The sequence below is a fragment of the Pongo abelii genome, chromosome 19 (assembly GCF_028885655.2).
Source record: "Pongo abelii isolate AG06213 chromosome 19, NHGRI_mPonAbe1-v2.0_pri, whole genome shotgun sequence".
Taxonomy (NCBI): Eukaryota; Metazoa; Chordata; class Mammalia; order Primates; family Hominidae; genus Pongo; species Pongo abelii.
The window spans coordinates 21,674,791-21,697,559 of NC_072004.2; the positions used below are offsets into that span (position 1 = coordinate 21,674,791).

General features: G+C 38.6%; 1 protein-coding gene across 7 annotated transcripts in view; it reads left to right on the plus strand.

Moving 5' to 3' along the window:
• LOC100443043 (coiled-coil domain-containing protein 144A) overlaps positions 1 to 22,428 on the plus strand; it is a 142,721-nt gene extending 120,293 nt beyond the window's left edge. For all 7 annotated transcript variants that reach the window (XM_054536306.2, XM_054536307.2, XM_054536314.2 and 4 more), the window contains one exon: positions 1,199 to 22,428. In XM_054536306.2, coding sequence (XP_054392281.1) covers positions 1,199 to 1,332 — 134 coding nt within the window. In that variant the 3' untranslated portion in view covers positions 1,333 to 22,428. The remainder of the gene's footprint in view (positions 1 to 1,198) is intronic.
• The last annotated feature ends 341 nt before the right edge of the window (positions 22,429 to 22,769 follow it).

Sequence of the window (22,769 nt, forward strand, 5' to 3'; positions counted from 1 at the left end):
TCAGTTGGCCCCTACTGGGAGGTGTCTCCCAGTTAGGCTACTCAGGGGTCAGGGACCCACTTGAGGAGGCAGTCTTTCCATTCTCAGATCTCAGACTCCATGCTGGGAGAACCACTACTCTCTTCAAAGCTGTCAGAAGTTTCTGCTGCTTTTTATTCAGCTATGCCCTGCCCCTAGAGGTGGAGTCTACAGAGGCAGGCAGGCCTCCCTGAGCTGTGTGGGCTCCACCCAGTTCAAGCTTCCTGCCACTTTGTTTACTGAATCCAGCCTCATTAATGGCAGACACCTCTCCTCTAACCTCACTGCCGCCTTGTAGATGGATCTCAGACTGCTGTGCTAGCAGTGAGTGATGCTCCGTGGGCGTGGGACCCTCCTAGCCAGGCGCAGGATATAATCTCCTGGTGTGCCATTTGGTAAGACCGTTGGAAAAGTGCAGTATTAGGGTGGGAGTGTCCTGATTTTCCAGGTACTGTCTGTCATGGCTTCCATTGGCTAGGAAAGGGAATTCCCTGACCCCTTGTGCTTCCTGGGTGAGGCAATGCCCCGCCCTGCTTCAGCTCACACTCCGTGGGCTGCAGCCACTGTCTGACAAGCCCCAGTGAGCCCCAGTGAGATGAACCCAGTACCTCGGTTGGAAATGCAGAAATCATCCATCTTCCTCATCACTCACCCTGGAAGCTATAGACTGGAGCTGTTCCTATTTGGCCATCTTGGAACCTCCCCAGATTCTTATCTATAATAACTTAGTATTGTAATCATACATACTTTTCATTCTTATTAACAGTGAAAAAGCTCTCAACTCTTTTTTACTGACTTACACTTAGTTAACTATGAAATATGTAGAATATACTTCTTTGGCCAGGCATGTTGGCTCATGTCTGTAGTCCCAGCACTTTGGGAGCCCGAGGCAGGCAGATTGCTGGAGTGCAGGAGTTTGAGAGCAGCCTGGGCAACATGACATAACCTTGCCCCTATAAAAAATACAAAACCTTGCCAGGCATGGTGGCTTATGCCTGCATTTCCAAGTACTTGGGGCAGAGGCAGGAGAATTGCTTAAGCCTGGGAGGTCGAGACTGCAGTGACCTGTGATCACACCATGGCACTCCAGCAGAGGTGAAAGAATGAGACCCTATCTTAAAATAATAATAATAATAGTAATAATAATAATAATAATATAATTCTTGCTTTTTATTTTCAGCTGCTACTAAATGTGAACCTGGATCCTATATAGCTTCTCTAGAATCTACACACAAGGAAAATCTGAATCAAGATGCAGTGTTGGAAGCAACAAAAGAATATGTACAGATTTTAAGCAGAAAATACATGATCTGAAAGATAAGGCAATTTTATTTCTGGGCTGTTCACATGATATTTTGTTTCCCATTAAGTATATGATGTGAGCATTTTTACTAAAGGGAAATATTCTGTATTATACATGTCTGATGAAAATTTATATAGTATTTTAAATAATGTTTCTTGACCTCTTCAGCTAACTTTTAAGTGGATTTTGCAAATGAAAACCAGTATTATTGAGTTTTACATACTTGAACTGCTCAAATGTTAACTGTTTAAACAGCAAAATAATCAAGTTGCCATTAATAATTTAGTGGAATGAACTGATGGCTTGTTTGTATTTTATAATTTTTATCTTTATATATAGTGATAGATTTAAGTTTAGATAGATATCATTTTGGTATACTGGTACTGTGGTCATTGTCGATGTTTGGATGTATTACAATTGCTATAGTGCAGTCAAACTTATATAATTTTAATTTTAAGCACTGATTTATATAGATCTTTCCTTGTGGAAAAATAAGGTTTGCCTAAGGCTTTTCACTTTTTCTTTTTCTTTTTTCTTTTTTTTTTTTTGAGATGGCGTCTCGCTCTGTTGCCCAGACTGGAGTGCAGTGATGCGATCTCGGCTCACTGCAAGCTCCGCCTCCTGTGTTCACACCATTCTTCCGCTTCAGCCTCCTGAGTAGCTGGGACTACAGGCGCCTGCCACCGCGCCTGGCTAATTTTTTGTATTTTTAGTAGAGACGGGGTTTCACCATGTTAGCCAGGATGGTCTCAATCTCCTGACCTTGTGATCCACCCACCTTGGCCTCCTAAAGTGCTGGGATTACAGGCGTGAGCCACCATGCCTGGCCTCACTTTTTCTATTTATTGTTTCATTTCTTTATATGATTAACTTTTGGGAAACAGTCTTAAAATTGGAGAAAATTTCCACATTTTAGGAAAAATAACTTTCCCCCTGTGGGCCATTTGAGAGTAAATTTCTGACATTATGCCATCACATCTGATATCTTTAGTGGGTATTCCCACAAGTCAGGACATTTTCTATAACTACTTTATAATCAGAAAGTTAACATCAATAGATTTGATCATTTAATTCTCAGTTTCTTTTTAAGTTTTCTTAATTGTCTATAATGTTCTTTGTAGCAAAAGGATCCCATTCAGGTCCATGAATTTCATTTAGTTGTCATGACTCTTTCAGTCTGGAACAGTTTCTCAGTTTTTCTTTGACCTTTATGATCTCAAATCTTTTGAAGAGTAAAGTCCAGTAATACAGAATGTCCCTCCATTAGATTTCTTTGAATTTTTTTATGATAAGATTTAGATGATAATTTTTTTTGGCAAGAGTATCACGGAAGTCATCCCATGATCTTCTTACTGCATTCTATCAGGTAACCTGCAATTATTATTATTTTTCATTTACATCTTTTATTTTAAGTTCAGGGGTACCTGTGCAGGATGTGCAGGTTTGTTACATAGGTAAATATGTGCCATGGTGGTTTGCTGCACAGATCATCCCATCAACTAGGTATTAATAATAGCCCTGTATCCATTAGCTATTCTTTCATGATACTCTCCCTTCTCTCACCCACCACTCTCCGGCATGCCCCTGTGTGTGTTGTTCCCTGCCATGTGTCCATGTGTTCTCATTATTCAGCTCCCACTTATAAGTGAGAGCATGCAATATTTCGTTTTCTATTTCTGCATTGGTTTGCTGAGGATAATGTTCTGCAGCTCCATCCATGTCCCTGCAAAGGACATGTCTCATTCCTTTTCATGGCTGCATAGTATTCCATGGTGTATATGTACCACATTTTGTTTATCGAGTCTATCATTGATGGGCATTTAGGTTGATTCCTTGTCTTTGCTATTGTGAATAGTGCTGCAATGAACATACATGTGCATGTATCTTTATACTAGAATTATTTATATTCCTTTGGGTATATACCAAGTAATGGGATTGCTGGGTTAAATGGTATTTCAGGTTCTAGGTCTTTGAGGAATCACCACGCTGTCTTCCACACTGGTTGAACTAATTTACACTCCCACCAACAGTGTAAAAGCATTCCTGTTTCTCCATAATCTTGCCAGCATCTTTTTATTTTTTTGAATTGTAGCCATTCTGACTGTTGTGAGATGGTGTCTCATTGTGGTTTTGATTTGCATTTCTCTGATGATCAGTGATGTTGAGGTTATTCTGTTTGTTGGCTGCATGTATGCCTTCTTTTGAGAAGTGTCTGTTTGTGTCCTTTGACCGCTTTCTAATGGGGTTGAGTTTTTTTCTTGTAAATTTGTTTAAGTTCCTTGTAGATGCTGGATATTAGACCTTTGTCAGATGGATAGAGTGCAAAAATTTTCTCCCATTCTGTAGGTTGTCTGTTTACTCTGTTGATAGGTTCTTATGCTGTGCAGAAGCTCTTTAGTTTAATTAGATCCCATTTGTCAATTTTGGCTTTTGTTGCAGTTGCTTTTGGCATCTTTGTCATGAAATCTTTGCCCTTGCCTGTGTCCTGAATGGCATTGCCTAGGTTTTCTTCCAGGATTTTTATAGTTTTGGGTTGTAGATTTAAGTCTGTAATCCATCTTGAGTTAACTTTTGTATATGGTTTAAGGAAGGGGTCCAGTTTCAATTTTCTGCATATGGCTAGCCAGTTCTCCCAGCACCATTTATTGCTTGCTTTTGTCAGGTTTGTCAAAGAGTCAAAGATCACATGGTTGTAGTTGTATGGTCTTATTTCTGGGTTCTCTATTCTGTTCCATTGGTCTATGTGTCAGTTCTTGTACCAGCACCATGCTGTTTTGGTTACTGTAGTCTTGTAGTATAGTTTGAAGCTGGGTAGCGTGATGCCTCTAGCTTTGTTCTTCTTGCTTAGGATTGTCTTGGCTATTTGGGCTCATTTTTGGTTCCATATGAATTTTAAAATAGCTTTTTCTAGGTCTGTGAAGAATTTCAATAGTAGTTTAATGGGCCTAGCATTTAATTTACAAATTGCTTTGGGCAGTATGGTCATTTTCATGATATTGATCCTTTCTGGCTGTAAGCATATGTTTTTCCACTTGTTTGTGTCATCTCTGATTTCTTTGAATAATGGTTTGTAGTTATCCTTGAAAAGGTCCTTCACTTTTCTTGTTAGCTGTATTCCTAGGTATTATACTCTTCTTGTGGCAATTGTGAATGGGAGTTAATTCATGATTTTGCTCTCAGCTTGCCTGTTGTTGGTGTGTAGGAATGCTAGTGACTTTTGCAGATTGCTTTTTTATCCTGAGACTTTGCTGAAGTTGCTTATCAGCTTAAAAAGTTTTTGAGCGGAGATGATGGAGTTTTCTAAATATAGGATCATGTCATCTGCAAACAAAGATAGTTTGACTTCCTGTCTTCTGTTTGAATAGCTTTTCTTTCTTTCTCTTACCTGATTGCCCTGGTGAAAATTTCTAATATTATGTTGAATAGGAGTGGTGAGAGACGGCATCTTTTTCTTGTGTCAGTTTTCAAGGGGAATGCTTTCAGGTTTTCAGGTATTCATGCAACAAATAGCATGATGAACAGAACAGTACCTCACATCTCAATGCTAATGTTGAACGTAAATGGCCTAAATGCTCCACTTAAAAGATACAGAATGGCATAATGGGTAAGAATTCACCAACCAAGTTGCTGCTGTCTTCAGGAGACTCACCTAACACATAAGGACTCATATAAACTTAAGGCAAAGGGGTGGAAAATGACACTTCATCCAAATGGACACCAAAAGTGAGCAGGAGTAGCTATTTTTATATCAGACAAAACAGACTTTAAGGCAACAGCAGTTTAAAAAGACAAAGAGGGACATTATATAATGATAAAAGGACTAGTTCAACAGGAAAATATCATAGTCCTAAATACATATGCACCTAACACTGGAGATCCCAAATTTATAAAACAATTACTACTAGACCTAAGAAATAAGGTAGTCGGCAACACAACAATAGTGGGTTGTTAATACTCTGCTGGCAGCACTAGACAGATCACCAAGACAGAAAGTCAACGAAGAAACAATGGACTTAAACTATACCCTAGAACAAATTGACTTAACAGATATTTACAGAACATTCTACCCAACAAGCATAGAATATACATTGCATTCATCAGAGCATGGAACATTCTCCAAAATAGACCATATGATAGGGCACAAAACAAATCTCAGTAAATTTAAGAAAATAAAAATTATATCAAGTACTCTCTCAGACCACAGTGGAATAAAATTGGAAATTAACTCCAAAAGGAACACTCAAAACATGCAAATACATGGTAATTAAATAACCTGCTTCTGAATGATTGTTGGGTCAACAATGAAATCAAGAGGGAAATTTAAAAATTCTTTGAACTAAATGATAATAGTGACACAACCTATCAAAAACTCTGCGATACAGCAAAAGTGGAGCTAAGAGGAAAATTCGTAGCATTAAATACCTACATCAGAAAGTCTGAAAGAGCACAAATAAACAATCTAAGGTCACACCTCACAGAACTGGAGAAACTAGAACAATCCGAATCCAAACCCAGCAGAAGAAAAGAAATAACAAATATCAGAACAGAACTAAATGAAATTGAAACAAAAAAAATACAACAGGTAAATGAAACAAAGAGCTGGTTCTTTAAAAAGATAAATAAAATTGATAAGCATTAGCAGGATTAACCAAGAAAAGAAGAGAGAAGATCCGAATAAGCTCGATTAGAAATGAAATGGGAAATATTACCACTGATACCACAGAAATACAAAAGATTATTCAAGACTACTATGAACATCTTCACGTCCATAAACTAGAAAACCTAGAGGAGATGGATAAATTCCTGGAAATATACAACCCTCCTAGATTAAATTAGGAAGATATAGAAACTCTGAACAGACCAATAACAAGCAGCAAGATTGAAAATGGTAATTTAAAAATTGCCAACAAAAAAAAGTCCAGGACCAGATGGATTCACACCTGAATTTTATCAGACATTCAAAGAATTGGTACCCATTCTATTGACACTATTTCACAGGATAGAGAAAGAGGGAATCTTCCCTAAGTCATTATGTGAAACCAGAATCACCATGATATGGTTTGGCTCTGTGTCCCTACCCAAATCTCATCTTTTAGCTCCCATAATTCCCACATGTTGCGAGAAGGACCCAGTAGGAGATGATTGAATCATGAGGGTGAGTCTTTCCCATGCTGTTCTCGTGACAGTGAGTGAGCATCATGAGATCTGATGGTTTTAAAAACAGGACTTTCTCTACACAAGCTCTTTCTTTTTGCCTGCTGCCATCCACATAGAATGTGACTTGCTCTTCCTTGACTCCACCATGACTTTGAGGCCTCCCCAGATATGTAGAACTGTCAGTCAAATAAACCTCTTTCTTTTGTAAATTGCCCAGTCTCAGGTATGTCTTTATCAGCAGTGTGAAAATGGACTAATACACACCCTAGTACTGAAACAGACTAATAGACACCCCAATACCAAAAACAAGGAAGGACATAATGAGAAAAGAAAGCTACAGACCAATATCCCTGATGAACAGAGATGCAGTGATCATCAAAAAAATACCAGCTAGCTGAATCCAACAACATATCAAAAAGATAATCCACCATGATCAAGTGGGTTTCATACCAGGGATGCAGGAATGGTTTAACATCTACAAGTCAATAAATGTGATACACTACATAAACAGAATTAAAATCAAAAGTCAGATGATCATCTCAATAGATGCAGAAAAAGCACTTTAGAAAATCCAGCATCCCTATTTGATTAAGACCCTCAGCAAAATCAGCATATAAGGGACATACATTAAGGTAATAAAAGCCATCTGTAACAAACCCACAGCTAACATTATACTCAACAGGAAAAAGTTGAAAGCATTCCTCCTGAAAACTGGAAGAAGACAAGAATGCCCACTTTCTCCACTTCTATTCAACATAGTACTGGAAGTTCTAGCCAGAGCAATCAGACAAGAGAAAGAAATCAGGGGCATCCAAAGTGGTAAAGAAGAAGTCTGCCTATTGTTGTTTCCTAATGATATGATTGTATACCTAGAAAACCCTAAAGACTCATCCAAAAAGCTTCTAGAACTGGTAAATGAATTCAGCAAAGTTTCAGGATACAAAGTTACACACAAATCTACACAAGTGTACACAAATCAGTAGCTGTGCTATACACCTTCAGCAAACAAGCTAAGAATCAAATCAAGAACTCAACCCTTTTTACAATAGCTACAAATAATAATAATAATAAAATACTTAGGAATATTCCTAACCAAGGAGGTGAAAGATCTCTGCATAGAAAACTACAAAACACTACTGAAAGAAATCACAGATGACACAAACAAATGGCAGCACATCCCATGCTCATGGATGGGTAGAATCAATACTGTGAAAATGACCATATTGCCAAAAGCAATCTACAAATTTAATCCAATTCCTATCAAAATACCACCATCCTTCTTTACAAAACTATGAAAAACAATCCCAAAATTCATATGGAACCAAAAAAGAGCCCACATAGCCAAAGGAAGACTAAGCAAAAAGAATAAATCTGGTGGCATCACATTACCTAACTTCAAACTATTCCATAAGGTTATAGTCACTAAAACAGCATGATACTGGTATAAAAATAGGCACATAGACCAATAGAACAGAATAGAGAACCCAGAAATAAAGCCAAACACTTACAACCAACTGATCTTCAACAAAGCAAACAAGAACATAAAGTGAGGGAAGGACACCCTGTTCAACAAATGGTGCTGGGATAATTGGCTAGCCACATTTAGGAGAATGAAACTGGATCCTCATCTCTCACCTTATACAAAAATCAACTCAAGATGGATCAAGGACTTAAATCTAAGACCTGAAGCCTTAAAAATTCTAGAACATACGTTGGAAAAATACTTGTAGACATTGGCTTAGGCAAAGACTTCATGACCAAGAACCTCAAGGCAAATGCAACAAAAACAAAAGATAAATAGATGGGACTTAACTAAACTAAAAAGCTTTTGCACAGCAAAAAAATAATAATAATAATTAGCAAAGTTAACAGACAACCCACAGAGTGGGAGAAAATCTTCACAACCTACACATCCAACAAAGGACTAATATTCAGAATCTACAAAGAACTCAAATCAGTAAGAAAAAAAAATCCCATAAAAAAGTGGGCTAAGGACACGAATAGACAATTCTCAAAAGAAAATACACAAATGGCGAGCAAGCATATGGAAAAATGCTCAACATCACTAATGATCAGGGAAATGCAAATCAAAACCACAATGTGATACCACCTCATTCCTGTAAGAATGGCCATATTAAAAAAATAAAAACATAACAGATGTTGTCATGGATGTGGTGAAAAGGGAACACTTTTATAGTGTTGATGCTAATATAAACTAGTACAACCACTATGGAAAACAGTGTGGAGATTGCTTAAAGAACTAAAAGTAGATCTACAATTTGATCCAGCAACCCCATTCCTCAGTATCTACCCAGAGGAAAAGAAGTCATTATACAAAAAAGATACTTGCACACGCATGTTTATAGCAGAAAAATTCATAATTGTGAAAATATGGAACCAGCCCAAATGCCCATCAATCAATGAGTGGATAAAGAAAATGTCATATGTACACATACACACCCTGTGGAATACTACTCAGCCATAAAAAGGAGCAACCTGGATGGAATTGGAGACCATTCTTCTAATCGCAGCAACCTGGATGGAATTGGAGACCATTCTTCTAATCGTAGCAACCTGGATGGAATTGGAGACCATTCTTCTCATTGCAGCAACCTGGATGGAATTGGAGACCATTCTTCTCATTGCAGCAACCTGGATGGAATTGGAGACCATTCTTCTAATCGCAGCAACATGGATGGAATTGGAGACCATTCTTCTAATTGCGGCAACCTGGATGGAATTGGAGACCATTCTTCTAATTGCGGCAACCTGGATGGAATTGGAGACCATTCTTCTAATTGCGGCAACCTGGATGGAATTGGAGACCATTCTTCTAATTGCGGCAACCTGGATGGAATTGGAGACCATTGTTCTAAGTGAAGTAACTCAGGAATGGAAAACCAAACATTGTATGTTCTCTCTTATATGTGGGAACTAAGCTATGAGAATGTAAAGGCATAAGTATGATACAATGGACTTTGGAGACTTGGGGGAAAGTGTGGGAAGGGGATGAGAAATAAAAGACTACACATTGGGTACAGTGTACACTGCTCGGGTGATGGGTGCACCAAAATCTCAAAAATCACCACTAAAGAACTTATTTATGGAACCAAATACCACCTGTTCCTTAAAAACCTATCGAAATAAAAAGTAAATAAAAAAAAAAAACACCTCCTGAATTCATTGATTTTTTTTTAAGGTTTTTTTGTGTCTCTATTTCAGTTCAGCTCTGATCTTGGTTATGTCTTATCTTCTGCTAGCTTGGAAGTTTGTTTGCTCTTGGTTCTCTAGTCCTTTTAGTTGTGATATTATGCTGTTAACTTGAGATCTTTCTATCTTTTTGATGTGGGCATTTGGTGCTTTAGATTTTCCTCTTAACACTGTTTCAGCTGAGTCCTAGAGATTCTGGTATGTTGTCTCTTTGTTCTAATTAGTTTTAAAGCACTTCTTGACTTCTGCCATAGTTTTATTATTTACCCCAAAGTCATTCAGGAGCAGGTCATTCAGTTTCCATATAGTTGTGTGGTTTTGAGTGAATTTCTTAATCTTGAGTTCTAATTTGATTGCCCTGTGGTCTGAGGGACTCTTTGTTATGATTTCAGTTATTTTCCATTTGCTGAGGAGTGTTTTTCTTCTGAATTTATGATTAGTTTTAGAGTAAGAGTCATGTGGTTATGAGAAGAATGTATATTCTCTTGTTTTTTGTTGGAGAGTTCTGTAGATATCTATCATGTCCACTTGATCCACAGTCAGGTTCAGGTCCTGAATATCTTTGTTAATTTTCTGTCTCCATGATGTGTCTAATATTTTCATTTTGGTGTTAAAGTCTCCCACTATTATTGTGTGGGAGTCTAAGTCTCTTTGAAGGTCTCCAATAACTTGCTTTTATGAACCTGGGTGCTCTTGTATTGGGTGCATATATATTTAGGATACTTAGCTCTTCTGGTTGAATTAAACCGTTTACCAATAGATCATGCTCTTCATTGTCTTTTTTGATCTTTGTTAGTTTAAAGTCTGTTTTGTTAGAAACTAGGAGTGCAAGCTCTGTTTGTTTTCTGCTTTCTGTTTGCTTGGTAAATTTTCCTCCATCCCTTTATTTTTAGCCTATGTGTTTCTTTTTGTTTAAGATGGGTCTCTTGAATACAGCATACTGATGGGTCTTGGTTCTTTATCTAGTTTGCCTTTCTGTTTCTTTCCATTGGAGCCTTTAACTCATTTACATTTAAGGTTAGTAGTATTATATGTGGATTTGATCTTGTCATCATGATGTTAGCTGGTTATTTTGCAGACTTGTTTATGTGGTTGCTTCATAGTATCACTGTTCTTTGTTCTTTAGTGTGTTTTTCTGATGCCTGGTAATGGTTTTTCCTTTTGATATTTACTGCTTCCTGCAGGAGCTCTTGCAAGACAGGTCTGGTAGTAATGAATTCCCTCAGCATTTGCTTGTCTGAAAAGGATCTTATTTATCCTTTGCTTATGAAGCTTAGTTTGGCCAGATGTGAAATTCTGGGTTGGAAATTCTTTTCTTTAAGAATGTTGAATATTGGTTCCCAGTATCTTCTGACTTGCAGGGTTTCCACTGAGAGGTCTGCTGTTCATCTGATGGGGTTCCCTTTGTAGGTGACCTGGCCTTTCTGTCTGACTGCCCTTAACATTTTTTCTTTCATTTAGGCTTTGGAGAATCTGATGATTATGTGTCTCCAGGATGATCTCCTTGTGGAGTATCTTACTGGGGTCCTCTGGATTTCTTGAATTTGAACATTGGCTTGTCTTGCTAGGTTGGGGAAGTTAGTTCTCTTGGATGATATGCTGAAGTATGTTTTCCAACTTGGTTCCATTCTCCCTGTCTATTTCAGGTACCCCAATCCATCATAGATTTGGTCTCTATGTAATCCCATATTTTTTGATGGTTTCCTTCCTTTTCATTCTTTTATCTCTATTCTTGTCTGCCTGTCTTATTTCAGAAAGATCATCTTCAAGCTCTGAGATTCTTTTCTTTGCTTGGCCTATTCTGCTGTTAATAATTGTGATTTCATTGTGAAGTTCTTGTAGTGTGTTTTTCACTCTAACAGGTAAGTTATGTTTTTCTCTAGACTGGCTATTTTGGCTGTCCGCTCCTGTATTATCATGATTCTTAGCTTCTTTGCATTGGGTTACAAGATGCTCCTTTAGGTCATTGAAATCCATTGTTATCCACATTCTGAAGTGTTCTTCTGCCATTTCAGCCATCTCAGTCTCAACCCAGTTCTGAGCCCTTGCTGGAGAGGTGTTGCAGGGGCACTCTGGCTTTTTGAGTCTTCAGGGTTTTGGGGTTATTTCTCATCTCTGTGGGTCTATCTTAACCTTTGACCTGGAGGATGGGGTTTTTGTGGCTTTTTAAATTGTTATTGTTGTTGTTTCCTGTTTGTTTTTCTTTTAACAGTCTGGCCACTCTTCTGCAGGGCTGCTGCAGTTTGCTGGGGGTTCGCTGTATACCCTAGTTGCCTCAGTTTTTCCCGTAGCTGGAAGTATCACTGGTGAAATCTGTGAAACAGCAAAGATGGCTGCCTGCCACTTCCTCTGGAAGCTCCAGCCCAGCGGGGTACTGACCTATTGCTAGCTCAAACGTGCCTGTAGGAGGTGGCTGGAGATCCCAGTTGGGAGGTCTCACCCAGTCAGGGGGAATGGGATAAAAGGGACCTGCTTAAAGAATGATTCTGGCTACTTTTTGGTAGACCAGCTGTGCTGTGTTGGGGATCCCTTCAGCTCTCGTTCAGTTTGGGCTACCAAGGGCCCACAGGCTGAACTGACTGAGAAGCCTGAAAGGCCTAGGTGGCAGCCTGCCCCACCCATCAGGCACTCGATCCCAGGGAGAAATTAGAGCTCTGTTAGCCCCATAGGACATGAGTGACCTACAATTTTGAGTTGCCCTCTTACTGGTGATGTTGGCATTGATCACTAACAGTGGTGTCTGCTAGCTTTCTCCTCTGTAGTGTTACTTTTTCACCTTGTAATTAATTAGTATTAATATTTCATGGGGAGATAATTTGAGACTATGTAAATATCTCTGTTCTTCATCAAACTCAATTTATTCATATACTTGATTCAATATAAACTTGTGGTTTATTTCATTTAATAGGTTATAATTTGTCAATTTTTTTTACAATTTTTTTCCTTTTAGAATTGTTTTATTTTGACAATTTTAGACTTATAGAAAAATAGTAAGAAAACTACAAAACTTTCTTGGATACTAGTCCCCAGATGTGAACATTTTACTGTATTTGCTTTATCCCTTCTCCCTCTTCTATAGAAAAATAGTAAAAAATTACAAAACTTTCTTGGATACTATTCCCCAAATGTGAACATTTTACTGTATTTGCTTTATCCTTTCTCCCTCTTCTATAGAAAAATAGTAAGAAAATTACAAAACTTTCTTGGATACTATTCCCCAAATGTGAACATTTTACTTTATTTGTTTTATCCTTTCTCCCTCCTCTTCTCTTTCTAGATAAATAGAAATGCAGGTACATAATATAGACTTTTTCTGAATGGTTTATAAGTTGCCAGAATGATGCCTCTTTATTTCTAAATAATTTTGTGTGTATCTCCTAAAATTAAGGTATTATCTTACATAATTATAGTATAGCTATCAAAATCAGGATATTAAAAATGATTTACTATTAATATCTCATCCATAAACCTTATTTTACTTTTTCCAGTTGTTTCAATAATATTCTTTATAGCCAAATAATTTAAGACGGAGGATTTTATAATCCATGATGTTGAGTTTTGTAATTCATGATGTTGAGAGTTTTCAGCGTTTTTATGTTGATTCTTTCTCATCTCTGTGGACCTATCTACCTTCGATCTTTGAGGTTGTTGACCTCTGGAGGGGGTTGATCTGTGTCAAGTTATCTTGTCTTTTTAGTCTCTTTTAGTCTGGGATGATTCCTGAGTCTTTCCTTGATTTTCATGACATTTATGTGTTTGAAGAGTATGGGTCAGTTTTTTGTAGATTTTCTCTCAGTTTGGGTTCATAGGATGTTTCTTCATGATTCAGTTCAGGTTATGCCATTCAGGCAGGAAGGTCACACAAGTGAGGCTGAGTCCTTCCCAATGCAGCACATCTGGAGGCATATGCTGTTACTTGGCTCCATTACTGGCCAGTGTTGACTTTGTTTGGTTGAGAAACTGCCAGGTATGTCCGTGATAAAGTGACTATCTACCCTTTGTATTTCACCAGTGTCTTATGTGGACATAGTTGGAGGCTCTGTAAGTATCTGATTACTCCTTAACATCTCACCCACTAGATTTAGCATTTCATTGATGATTCTTGGTTGGGTCAATTATTATTATGGTGGTTGCCAAATCATGATTGTCTTAATCTTTTATTCCTTCTACATGGATAAGTAAAACAAAACAAAACTAACCCAACAAATAGGGGAGAAAGGAAAATTTATTGTTTCATTGTTCAGGTTCCCTCAGCTTTGACCAGTGGTAGCCATTTCAAGCTGAATTCATGTCTTTTTGACCTGTCTATTGTTCTTCGAACACTTCCTTACTTTCTGGCATAAGCTCTTTCAACCTTATCTTGTATATTCCCTACCCTAGCCCTTGAATCAGTCATTTTCATTTTTTTCCAGAAGGCCTGACTTTCTTTAGGGGACAGTAATTAGAACCAAGATCTGGGCATTAATTGTGGTAGACATGTATGGCTATTGGAGTTGTCATTGCTCATAGGCTTCCTCAGCAAACAGAGCAGAAAAATACAGCTGGATGAATAAATATACAAACATATACGCTTACATTCATCCGTATTTCTATATTAGAATATACTGAAAACCATGAGTTTTTCCTGGTGATTCTAATTCCAGTTGAATCATACATGGCTCATTTTAGTTTTTTTTCCTCTTTCAGTACTCTTGACCCTTGAACAATGTGGAAGTTAGAGGGGCTGAACCCCACACAGCTGAAAATTTGCCTAAATTTTGACTTCCCCAAAATGTAAATGCTGACTGACCTAACAACCTGCTGTTGACCAGAAACCTTACCCATAACAAAGTTGATTAATACATATGCTGTATATTCTATGTATAATATACTATATTCTTATAAAACTGAGCTCGAATTGCCTTAGCTATTCCAGCTCTTTTTGGGTTCGATATAAATTTTAAAATAGTTTATCCTAATTCTGTGAAGAATGTCATAGGTAGTTTCTAGCTGACTTCAAACTATACTACAAACCTGCAGTAACAGAAATAGCATGGTACTGGTACAACAGCAGACACATAAACCAATGGAACAGAATAGAGAGCTCAGAAATAATGCAGCATACCTACAACCATCCAATCTTCAACAAACTCCACTTTAAAAAAGCAATGGGGAAAGGACTTTCTATTCAATAAGTGGTGCTGGGATAACTGGCTAGTCATATGCAGATTGAAACTGGACCCCTTCCTTACACCAGCTACAAAAACTAACTCAAGATGGATTAAAAACTTAAATCTAAAATGAAAACCTATTAAAACCCTGGAAGATAACCTAGGAAATACCATTGTGGACATAGGACCTGGAAATGATCTTCATGACAAAGATGCCAAAAGTAATTGCAAGAAAATCAAAAATTGGCAAATGGGACCTAATTAAACTAAAGAGCTTCTTTACAGCAAAAGAAACTATCAACAGTGTAAACAGCTCACAGAAAGGGAGAAAATATTTGCAATCTACCCATCTGACAAAGGTCTAATATCCAGCATCTGCAAGGAACTTAAACAAATTTACAAGAAAAAAAAATCCCCATTAAAAAGTGGGCAAAGGACATGAACAGATACTTTTCAAAAGACATAACATGTGGCCAACAAGGCTATGAAAAAAAAATGCTCAAACTCATTAATCATTAGAGAAATGCAAATCAAAACCACAGTGAGACACCATCTCACAACAGTCAGAATGATTATTATTAAAAGGTCAAAAAATAGCAGATGCTGGCAAGGTTGTGGAGAAAAGGGGATGCTTATGCACTTCTGGTGGGAATTTAAATTTGTTCAGTTATTGTGGGAAGCAGTTTGGTGATTACTCGAAGAACTTAAAACAGAATTGCCATTTGACCTAACAGTCCCATTATTGGGCATATACATACCCAAAGGAATGTTAATCATTCTACCATAAAGACACGTGCATGCATATGTTCACACAGCACTATTCACAATGGCAAAGACATTAGATCAACCTAAATGCCCGTGGTTGGTAGACTGGATAAGGAAAATGTGGTATATATACACCATGGAATACTACACAGACATTAAAAAGATTGAGATCGTGTCCTTTGCATCAACATGGATGCAACTGGAGGCCATTATCCTAAGCAAACTAACACAAGAACAGAAAATCAAATACTACATGTTCTCACTTATAAGTGGGAGCTAAACATTGCTTATATATGGACACAAAGAAGGGAACAGCAAACACCATGGTCTACTTGAGGTGGAGGGTAGGAGGAGGGTGAGGACTGAAAAACTACCTATTGGGTACTATGCTTATTACCTGGGTGACAGAAAGTAATTTGTACACCAAACTCCCATGACACACAATTTACCTATATAGCAAACCTGCACATGTACTCCTGAACCTAAAATAAAAGTTAACAAAAGTAACCTAGATAAAATAAACTTTTAATATAATCATAAAGAAGAGGACATATATTTATAGTTCCATGCTATACTTATTGATACCATAAGTTTACGTCATCTGTTTCCGAGATGAAGAATCATCTGACTGAAATGGTGGGCAGCTACAGCTGTACACCTCAGTCTGTGGTGCATAGCAAGCAATTCAACTTTTCTTTGTAATGTCATAACTTTACTTCTTGGGAGTCCTTCAGTATCACTCATGGCACTTCAAGTGATTTCCATGGTGTTATTTAAGGTTTATGATATTGTGCTAAACATAGTGAAAAATATGTGAGAACCACAAGAGACCACTTTTTACTGTAAAAGGCAGTTTACTGGAGGGAATTATTTAAATTTTTACAAAATAGACTTTATTCTTTAGAGCATTTCGAGATTCCCAGAACAGAAATCCTGAGGGCTGTAGGGTCCTTTGAAAAGGTGTGCAGTGCAGCCTTTAACAGTCTTTGTTCTGTACTTCATCAGGAGAGGAAGAAGCTATAGCCAAGTGTCATGAACAGCTGGCTCAGGAGTTTGAGAAAACAAAACAAATTTCTGTACATCCCATCAGCTCCAGCTGCTTATCACAGCTATATGAGCTATATGATGGATCCAGTGTTCAAAGACGTTGAAGAGAGCATTGGGAATCTGGTGAGGAGGGAGCCCGAAATGCAACTGATTTCAACAGTGACAGGAAAAACTGCTCCTGAAGAAGGTTTTACTACCGGCAAATATTGGTCCGGGAACATTTGAGAGCCAGTTGCTTTAATCTATTCTATCACAACTGCAACCAGTGAAAGAAAAAATGCTTTGTTTGTTGAAACAACCCCTAAGAGAGCCTTCCAAAGAAATATCAGGGAAATTATAGGTGAAGAAGTTTAATGTCCTCCTCTTTACAACCAAATAAAGGGTATGAGACTTTTTGATTTGGCAAACTCCCTACTAGAATTTGGCCACAATCTTAACCGGCCATGCTTTTATGAAGCTTTGAAAACAGTTCACAACAGGTTATTCAAGATAAATGCATATATACATGAAAGTCACAAAATCTACAGAAAACTACTTTGACACGTGGGCTCTTTACAATATGGTACCATTTAATGAAGACTAAAAGAGATTGTGTTCACCTATAGTAAACACAATCTAATGATAACTTGCTTCTAGAAAACATGTGGAAGCAAATATGATTCAAGTGCTTGAGAACCCTGGTGAAGTGCCTTTATTACTAGTTCTTGCTGACGCATTTGAACTAGCTGAACAGCTTAATAAGTATTTACCTTATGACTCCAAGTATATTGGGTTTCAGGAATCAGAAACAAGAAGTCAAGATTCTGAGATGACAGTAGGTGTTATGATGAAAACTGAAACCAAGGACTTCCATCATGTTTTATTCATGTGGGGAATTAAAAAAACTAAGTGAAGAGATCCCAAGAACACTGCTTTAATACCTAACAAAGTGGTGCGAGGCATTTCATCAACTTATTTTGGCCTTCAAGTCCAAAATTGCCGATTATTCTGTGACAGTGTTGACTTACAGAACAATAAGAAATGTGAATTACATTGATCCGGGACTTGTTCTCTCAGGCATGACAAGAACGTCTTTGATGGGAGTGCCATGTGTCACATTTCAGATGACACATATTAGTGACACAAGCCCACAGGGCATTGCAAGCTTAGCAGAAGCTATTATTAAATGTAAAGACAAGAATTACCCAGAACTCTATATAGATCAGGGGACAATATTGATTTCTAAAATTAGGCATACTTTCTTATTAAAATGGTTTATGATCATGAACTTCACAAAGGCAACCAGAACTCTGAGGTATTCACCTGATACACCTCAGATCTCTACAATGAACTAGAGGTGAAAGCTGAGATAGAAAGACAGAAACTCACACTGCTTGATGACCAATTTTTGGAAGTTGAGACTGAAAAAATATGCATCCACCCAGAAGATAATTTTCCTGTTGGCACCTTTAGCTGTAAGTGTGGCAATACTTTGTACTGGACTGATAACACAATAGGGAAACATAAATCACTGGCACTGGACTTCAGCAGTACAGTAATAGCCATCTGCAAGGTCATTTAAGAAGATCAGTGATCACATTGCCACATGATTTCCTGTGTGGCATCATCAGAGTTCTTAACTCCTGACATCATGTGCTTTCACAGCAAGATGTTTCTAGTATTTAGAAATGGACCTTATGCATCATACTTCAAAGAGCTTGAGACATTTTCACTCACAGGTATCACCAAATGACAAACATCTCTCCTTGCCTGCTATATTTTTCCCCCCAGCAAGGAGGATTCATTCTAGGTGAAGTGCTAACCTTGCCTACTAAGGAAGTGGTCTGGGGGTGCCATGATTCTCTCACCCTCCCTGGGCATATGACAAAAGTAGAACACTGCCAGGCATCATTTTACTGCCACCTTTGGAGAAACTCGTCAAAGAAACACTCTTTGACCATCTTTGTCTCTGAGATGTTGTCATCATATGTGGCCAACCCCAACCTGAATTTTTATAGTAATTATTGCATAGTTCTCATAGTCACATTCATGTCCACATTCTAAATCTTAGCCAGGGTTTGCAGAAATTCTGCCTGATTGTGTCCTGTAGATTTGTCAATGGCTAAAATCAAGGAGTTTGAAAAATAATTTGCTCTCTTTTTCAAAAGAATGTGCTGGTGAACCCTGTTCTTTTATGATATTTCATATATGTGGCCATCCCTATTGCTGTGTTCAAAGTCGATGTTCCAGAAAGTCTGCTTCCACAAATATCTATGTGTAGAGCAAAGAGGAAACCCTTCAAGGCAAAAATAATGTGTGCTGCATCAGGAGGCTCTCTGGCCTTGGATTTAAAATGGTGACATTTATTGTATAGTAAGGAGATGGTTTTGTTGTGATTATTTCACTGAGAAATCCACCTTCTGAGCAGTTGAAAGAAATGCAGTTGCTGAAAGAATCAGAATGGAGAATGCTGAATTATCAGGATACAATGTAATATTTTTCATTCTGAGGTGGAAAAGACATTACTTTGAACAGGAAATACCTTTTCAAAGAGTAAAACCAGTTTAATTCTTAATATCATACTCTTGCTCGATGGGCCCCATTAAGCTCTCAACATCTCTCGGTTGGAGAAATTGTTAAGCCCCAAGGTAGCTGGTGAAATAAAATTTTACTTTGTGACAAGAAGGCCGGAATTAATTATTTTATGTGCTAGTGATTGGTTTCTGCCTTCATTGGGAGTATAACACAAGCCAACCAAGCTGCTGCTAACTCCTTGCTGGACACCTTCTGCCACTATCACAGGAACTGTGGTCTTACTGGATCATCAGTTAACTGGGGAGCCTTGAATCTTGGGTTACTGCTGAATAAAGACCATCTTCAAAATATTTTAGCCACAAGAGGAGTATTTACTCTTCAAATACCCCCAAATCTATGAGAGTCTTGAAACGTGCTTGATTTTCAATAATTCTCAACAAGCTGTAGTCAAATTTGATTTCAATAAATTACAGGAAATCTTTCCCCAAGTTCTACCTCATTGAATTTATTTCCACAAGGAATTCCAAGATGAATTTAATTTTCTGTAAGATTGTTACATGGCTTTTATTCATTCTTCTTTTCAGATATCAACCAAGGAATACATCACTTCCTTAGCCAGTTTATGAATAAAAACTTCAAAGACATTACAATATCCACGTCACTTACATCATTAGGCACAGACTCAATGTCAGCTATGACAATTCAGAATAAGCCCTTTCATGATCTACAGGTTTAAATTCCTCTAACCAAACTCCTTGTTCCAGATGTAACTCTGCAAATTTTAAAATTGTTTCTGGAAGAACAATCAAATAAGACTCGAGAGAGGGGAGAAATGGCCACAGTCCACCTAAAACATTGTTTAAAAAATGCATGCAGCATGTTAAGTTGGTGGGAAAAGAGAAGTACAAGATTATACACAAGATGCAGTCAAACTTCTCTTAAACTTCCCAAAAGATGGCCAAATAGGAACAGCTCCAGTCTGCAGCTCCCAGCGTGATTGATGCAGAAGATGGGTGATTTCTGCATTTCCAACTGAGGTACCTGGTGCATCTCACTGGGACTGGTTGGACAGTGGGTGCAACCCATGGAGGGTGAGCTGAAGCAGGGCGGGGTGTCACCTCACCCGGGAAGCTCAAGGGGTTGGGGGATTTCCCTTTCCCTTCCCAAGGGAAGCCGTGACAGACTACCTGGAAAAATGGGTCACTCCCACCCAAATACTGGTCTTTTCCCAAGATCTTAGCAACCAGCAGACAAGATGATTCTCTCCCATGCCTGGCTCTGCAAGTCCCACTCCCATGGAGCTGTGCTCACTGCTAGTGCAGCAGTCTGAGATTGATCTGCCAGGTGGCAGCCTGGCTAGGGGAGGGGCATCCGCTATTGCTGAGGCTTGAGTAGGTAAACAAAGTGGCTGGGAAGGTCAAACTGGGCGGAGCCCACTGCAGCTCAACAAGGCCTACTGCCTCTAGACTCCACCTCTGGGGGCAGGGCATAGCTGAACAAAAGGCAGCAGACAACTTCTGCAGACATAAACGTCCGTGGCTGACAGCCCTGAAGAGAGCAGTTGTTCTCCCAGCATGGCGTTGGAGCTCTGAGAACGACAGACTGCCTCCTCAACTGGGTCCCTGACCCCTGTATAGCCTAACTGGGAGACACCTCCCAGTAGGGACTGACAGAAACCTCATATAGGCAGCTGCCCCTCTGGGACGAACCTTCCAGAGGAAGGATCAGGCAGCACTATTTGCTCTTCTGCAATATTTGCTGTTCTGCAGCCTCTGCTGGTGATACCCAGGCAAGCAGGGTCTGGAGTGGAACTCCAGCAAACTCCAACAGACCTACAGCTGAGGGACCTGACTGTTAGAAGGAAAACTAACAAACAGAAAGGAATAGCATCAACATCAACAAAAAGGTCATTTACACCAAAACCCCATCTGTAGGTCACCAATATCACAGACTGAAGGTAGATAAAACTACAAAGATAGGGAGAAACCAGAGCAGAAAAGCTAAAATTCTAAAAATCAGAGTGCCTCTTCTCCAAAGGATTGCAGTTCCCTGCCAGCAATGGAACAAAGGTGGATGGAGAATGACTTTGACAAGTTGACAGAAGTAGGCTTCAGAAGGTTGGTAATAACAAAATTCTCCAAGCTAAAGGAGGATGTTCGAACCCATCTCAAGGAAGCTAAAAACCTCGAAAAAAGATTAGACGAATGGCTAACTAGAATAAACAATGTAAAGAAGACCTTAAATGGCCTGATGGAGCTGAAAACCATGTAACGAGAACTTTGCAATGCATGCACAAACTTCAATAGCTGATTCAATCAAGTGGAAGAAGGGATGTCAGTGATTGAAGATCAAATTAATGAAATAAGGCAAGAAGACAAGGTTAGAGACAAAAGAGTAACAAGAAATGAACAAAGCCTCCAAGAAATATGGGACTATGTGAAAAGACCAAATCTACATTAGATGGGTGTACCTGAAAGTGATGGGGAGAATGGAACCACGTTGGAAAACACTCTTCAGGATATTATCCAGGAGAACTTCCCCCACCTACCAAGGCAGGCCAACATTCAAATTCAGGAAACACAGGGAACACCACAAAGATGCTCTTTGAAAAGAGCAACCCCAAGACACATAATTATCAGATTCACCAAGGTTGAAATGAAGGAAAAAGTGTTAAGGGCAGCCAGAGAGAATGGTCGAGTTACCTACAAAGGGAAACCCATCAGACTAACAGCGGATCTCTACAAGCCAGAAGACAGTGGGGGCCAATATTCAACATTCTTAAAGAAAAGAATTTTCAACCCAGAATTCCATATCCAGCCAAACTAAGCTTCATAAGTGAAGGAGAAATAAAATCCTTTACAGACAAGCAAATGCTAAGAGATTTTGTCACCACCAAGCCTGCCTTACAAGAGGTCCTGAAGGAAGCACTAAACATGGAAAGAAACAACTGGTACCAGCCACTAAAAAAAAATGCCAAATTGTAAAGACCATCGATGCTAGGAAGAAACTCCATCAATTAACGGGCAAAATAACCAGTAAATATTATAATGACAGGATCAAATTCACACATGACAACGTTAACCTTAAATGTAAATGGGCTAAATGCCCCAATTAAAAGACACAGACTGGTAAATTGCATAGAGTCAAGACCCGTCAGTGTGCTGTATTCAGGAGACCCATCTCATGTGCAAAGATGCACATACACTCGAAGGGATGGAGGAAGATCTGCCAAGCAAATGGAAAGCAAAAAAAAAAAAAAAGCCGGAGTTGCAATCCTAGTCTCTGATAAAACAGCCTTTAAACCAACAAAGAGCAAAAGAGACAAAGAAGGCTATTACATAATGCTGAAGGGATCAATTCAACAAGAAGAGCTAATTATCCTAAATATGTATGCACCCAATACAGGAGCATCCAAATTCATAAAGCAAGTCCTTAGAGACCTACAAAAAGACTTAGATTCCCACACAATAATAATGGGAGACTTTAACATCCCACTGTCAATATTAGACAGATCAATGAGACAGAAGGTTAACAAGGATATCCAGGACCTGAACTCAGCTCTGCACCAAGCAGACCTAATACACATCTACAGAACTCTCCACCCC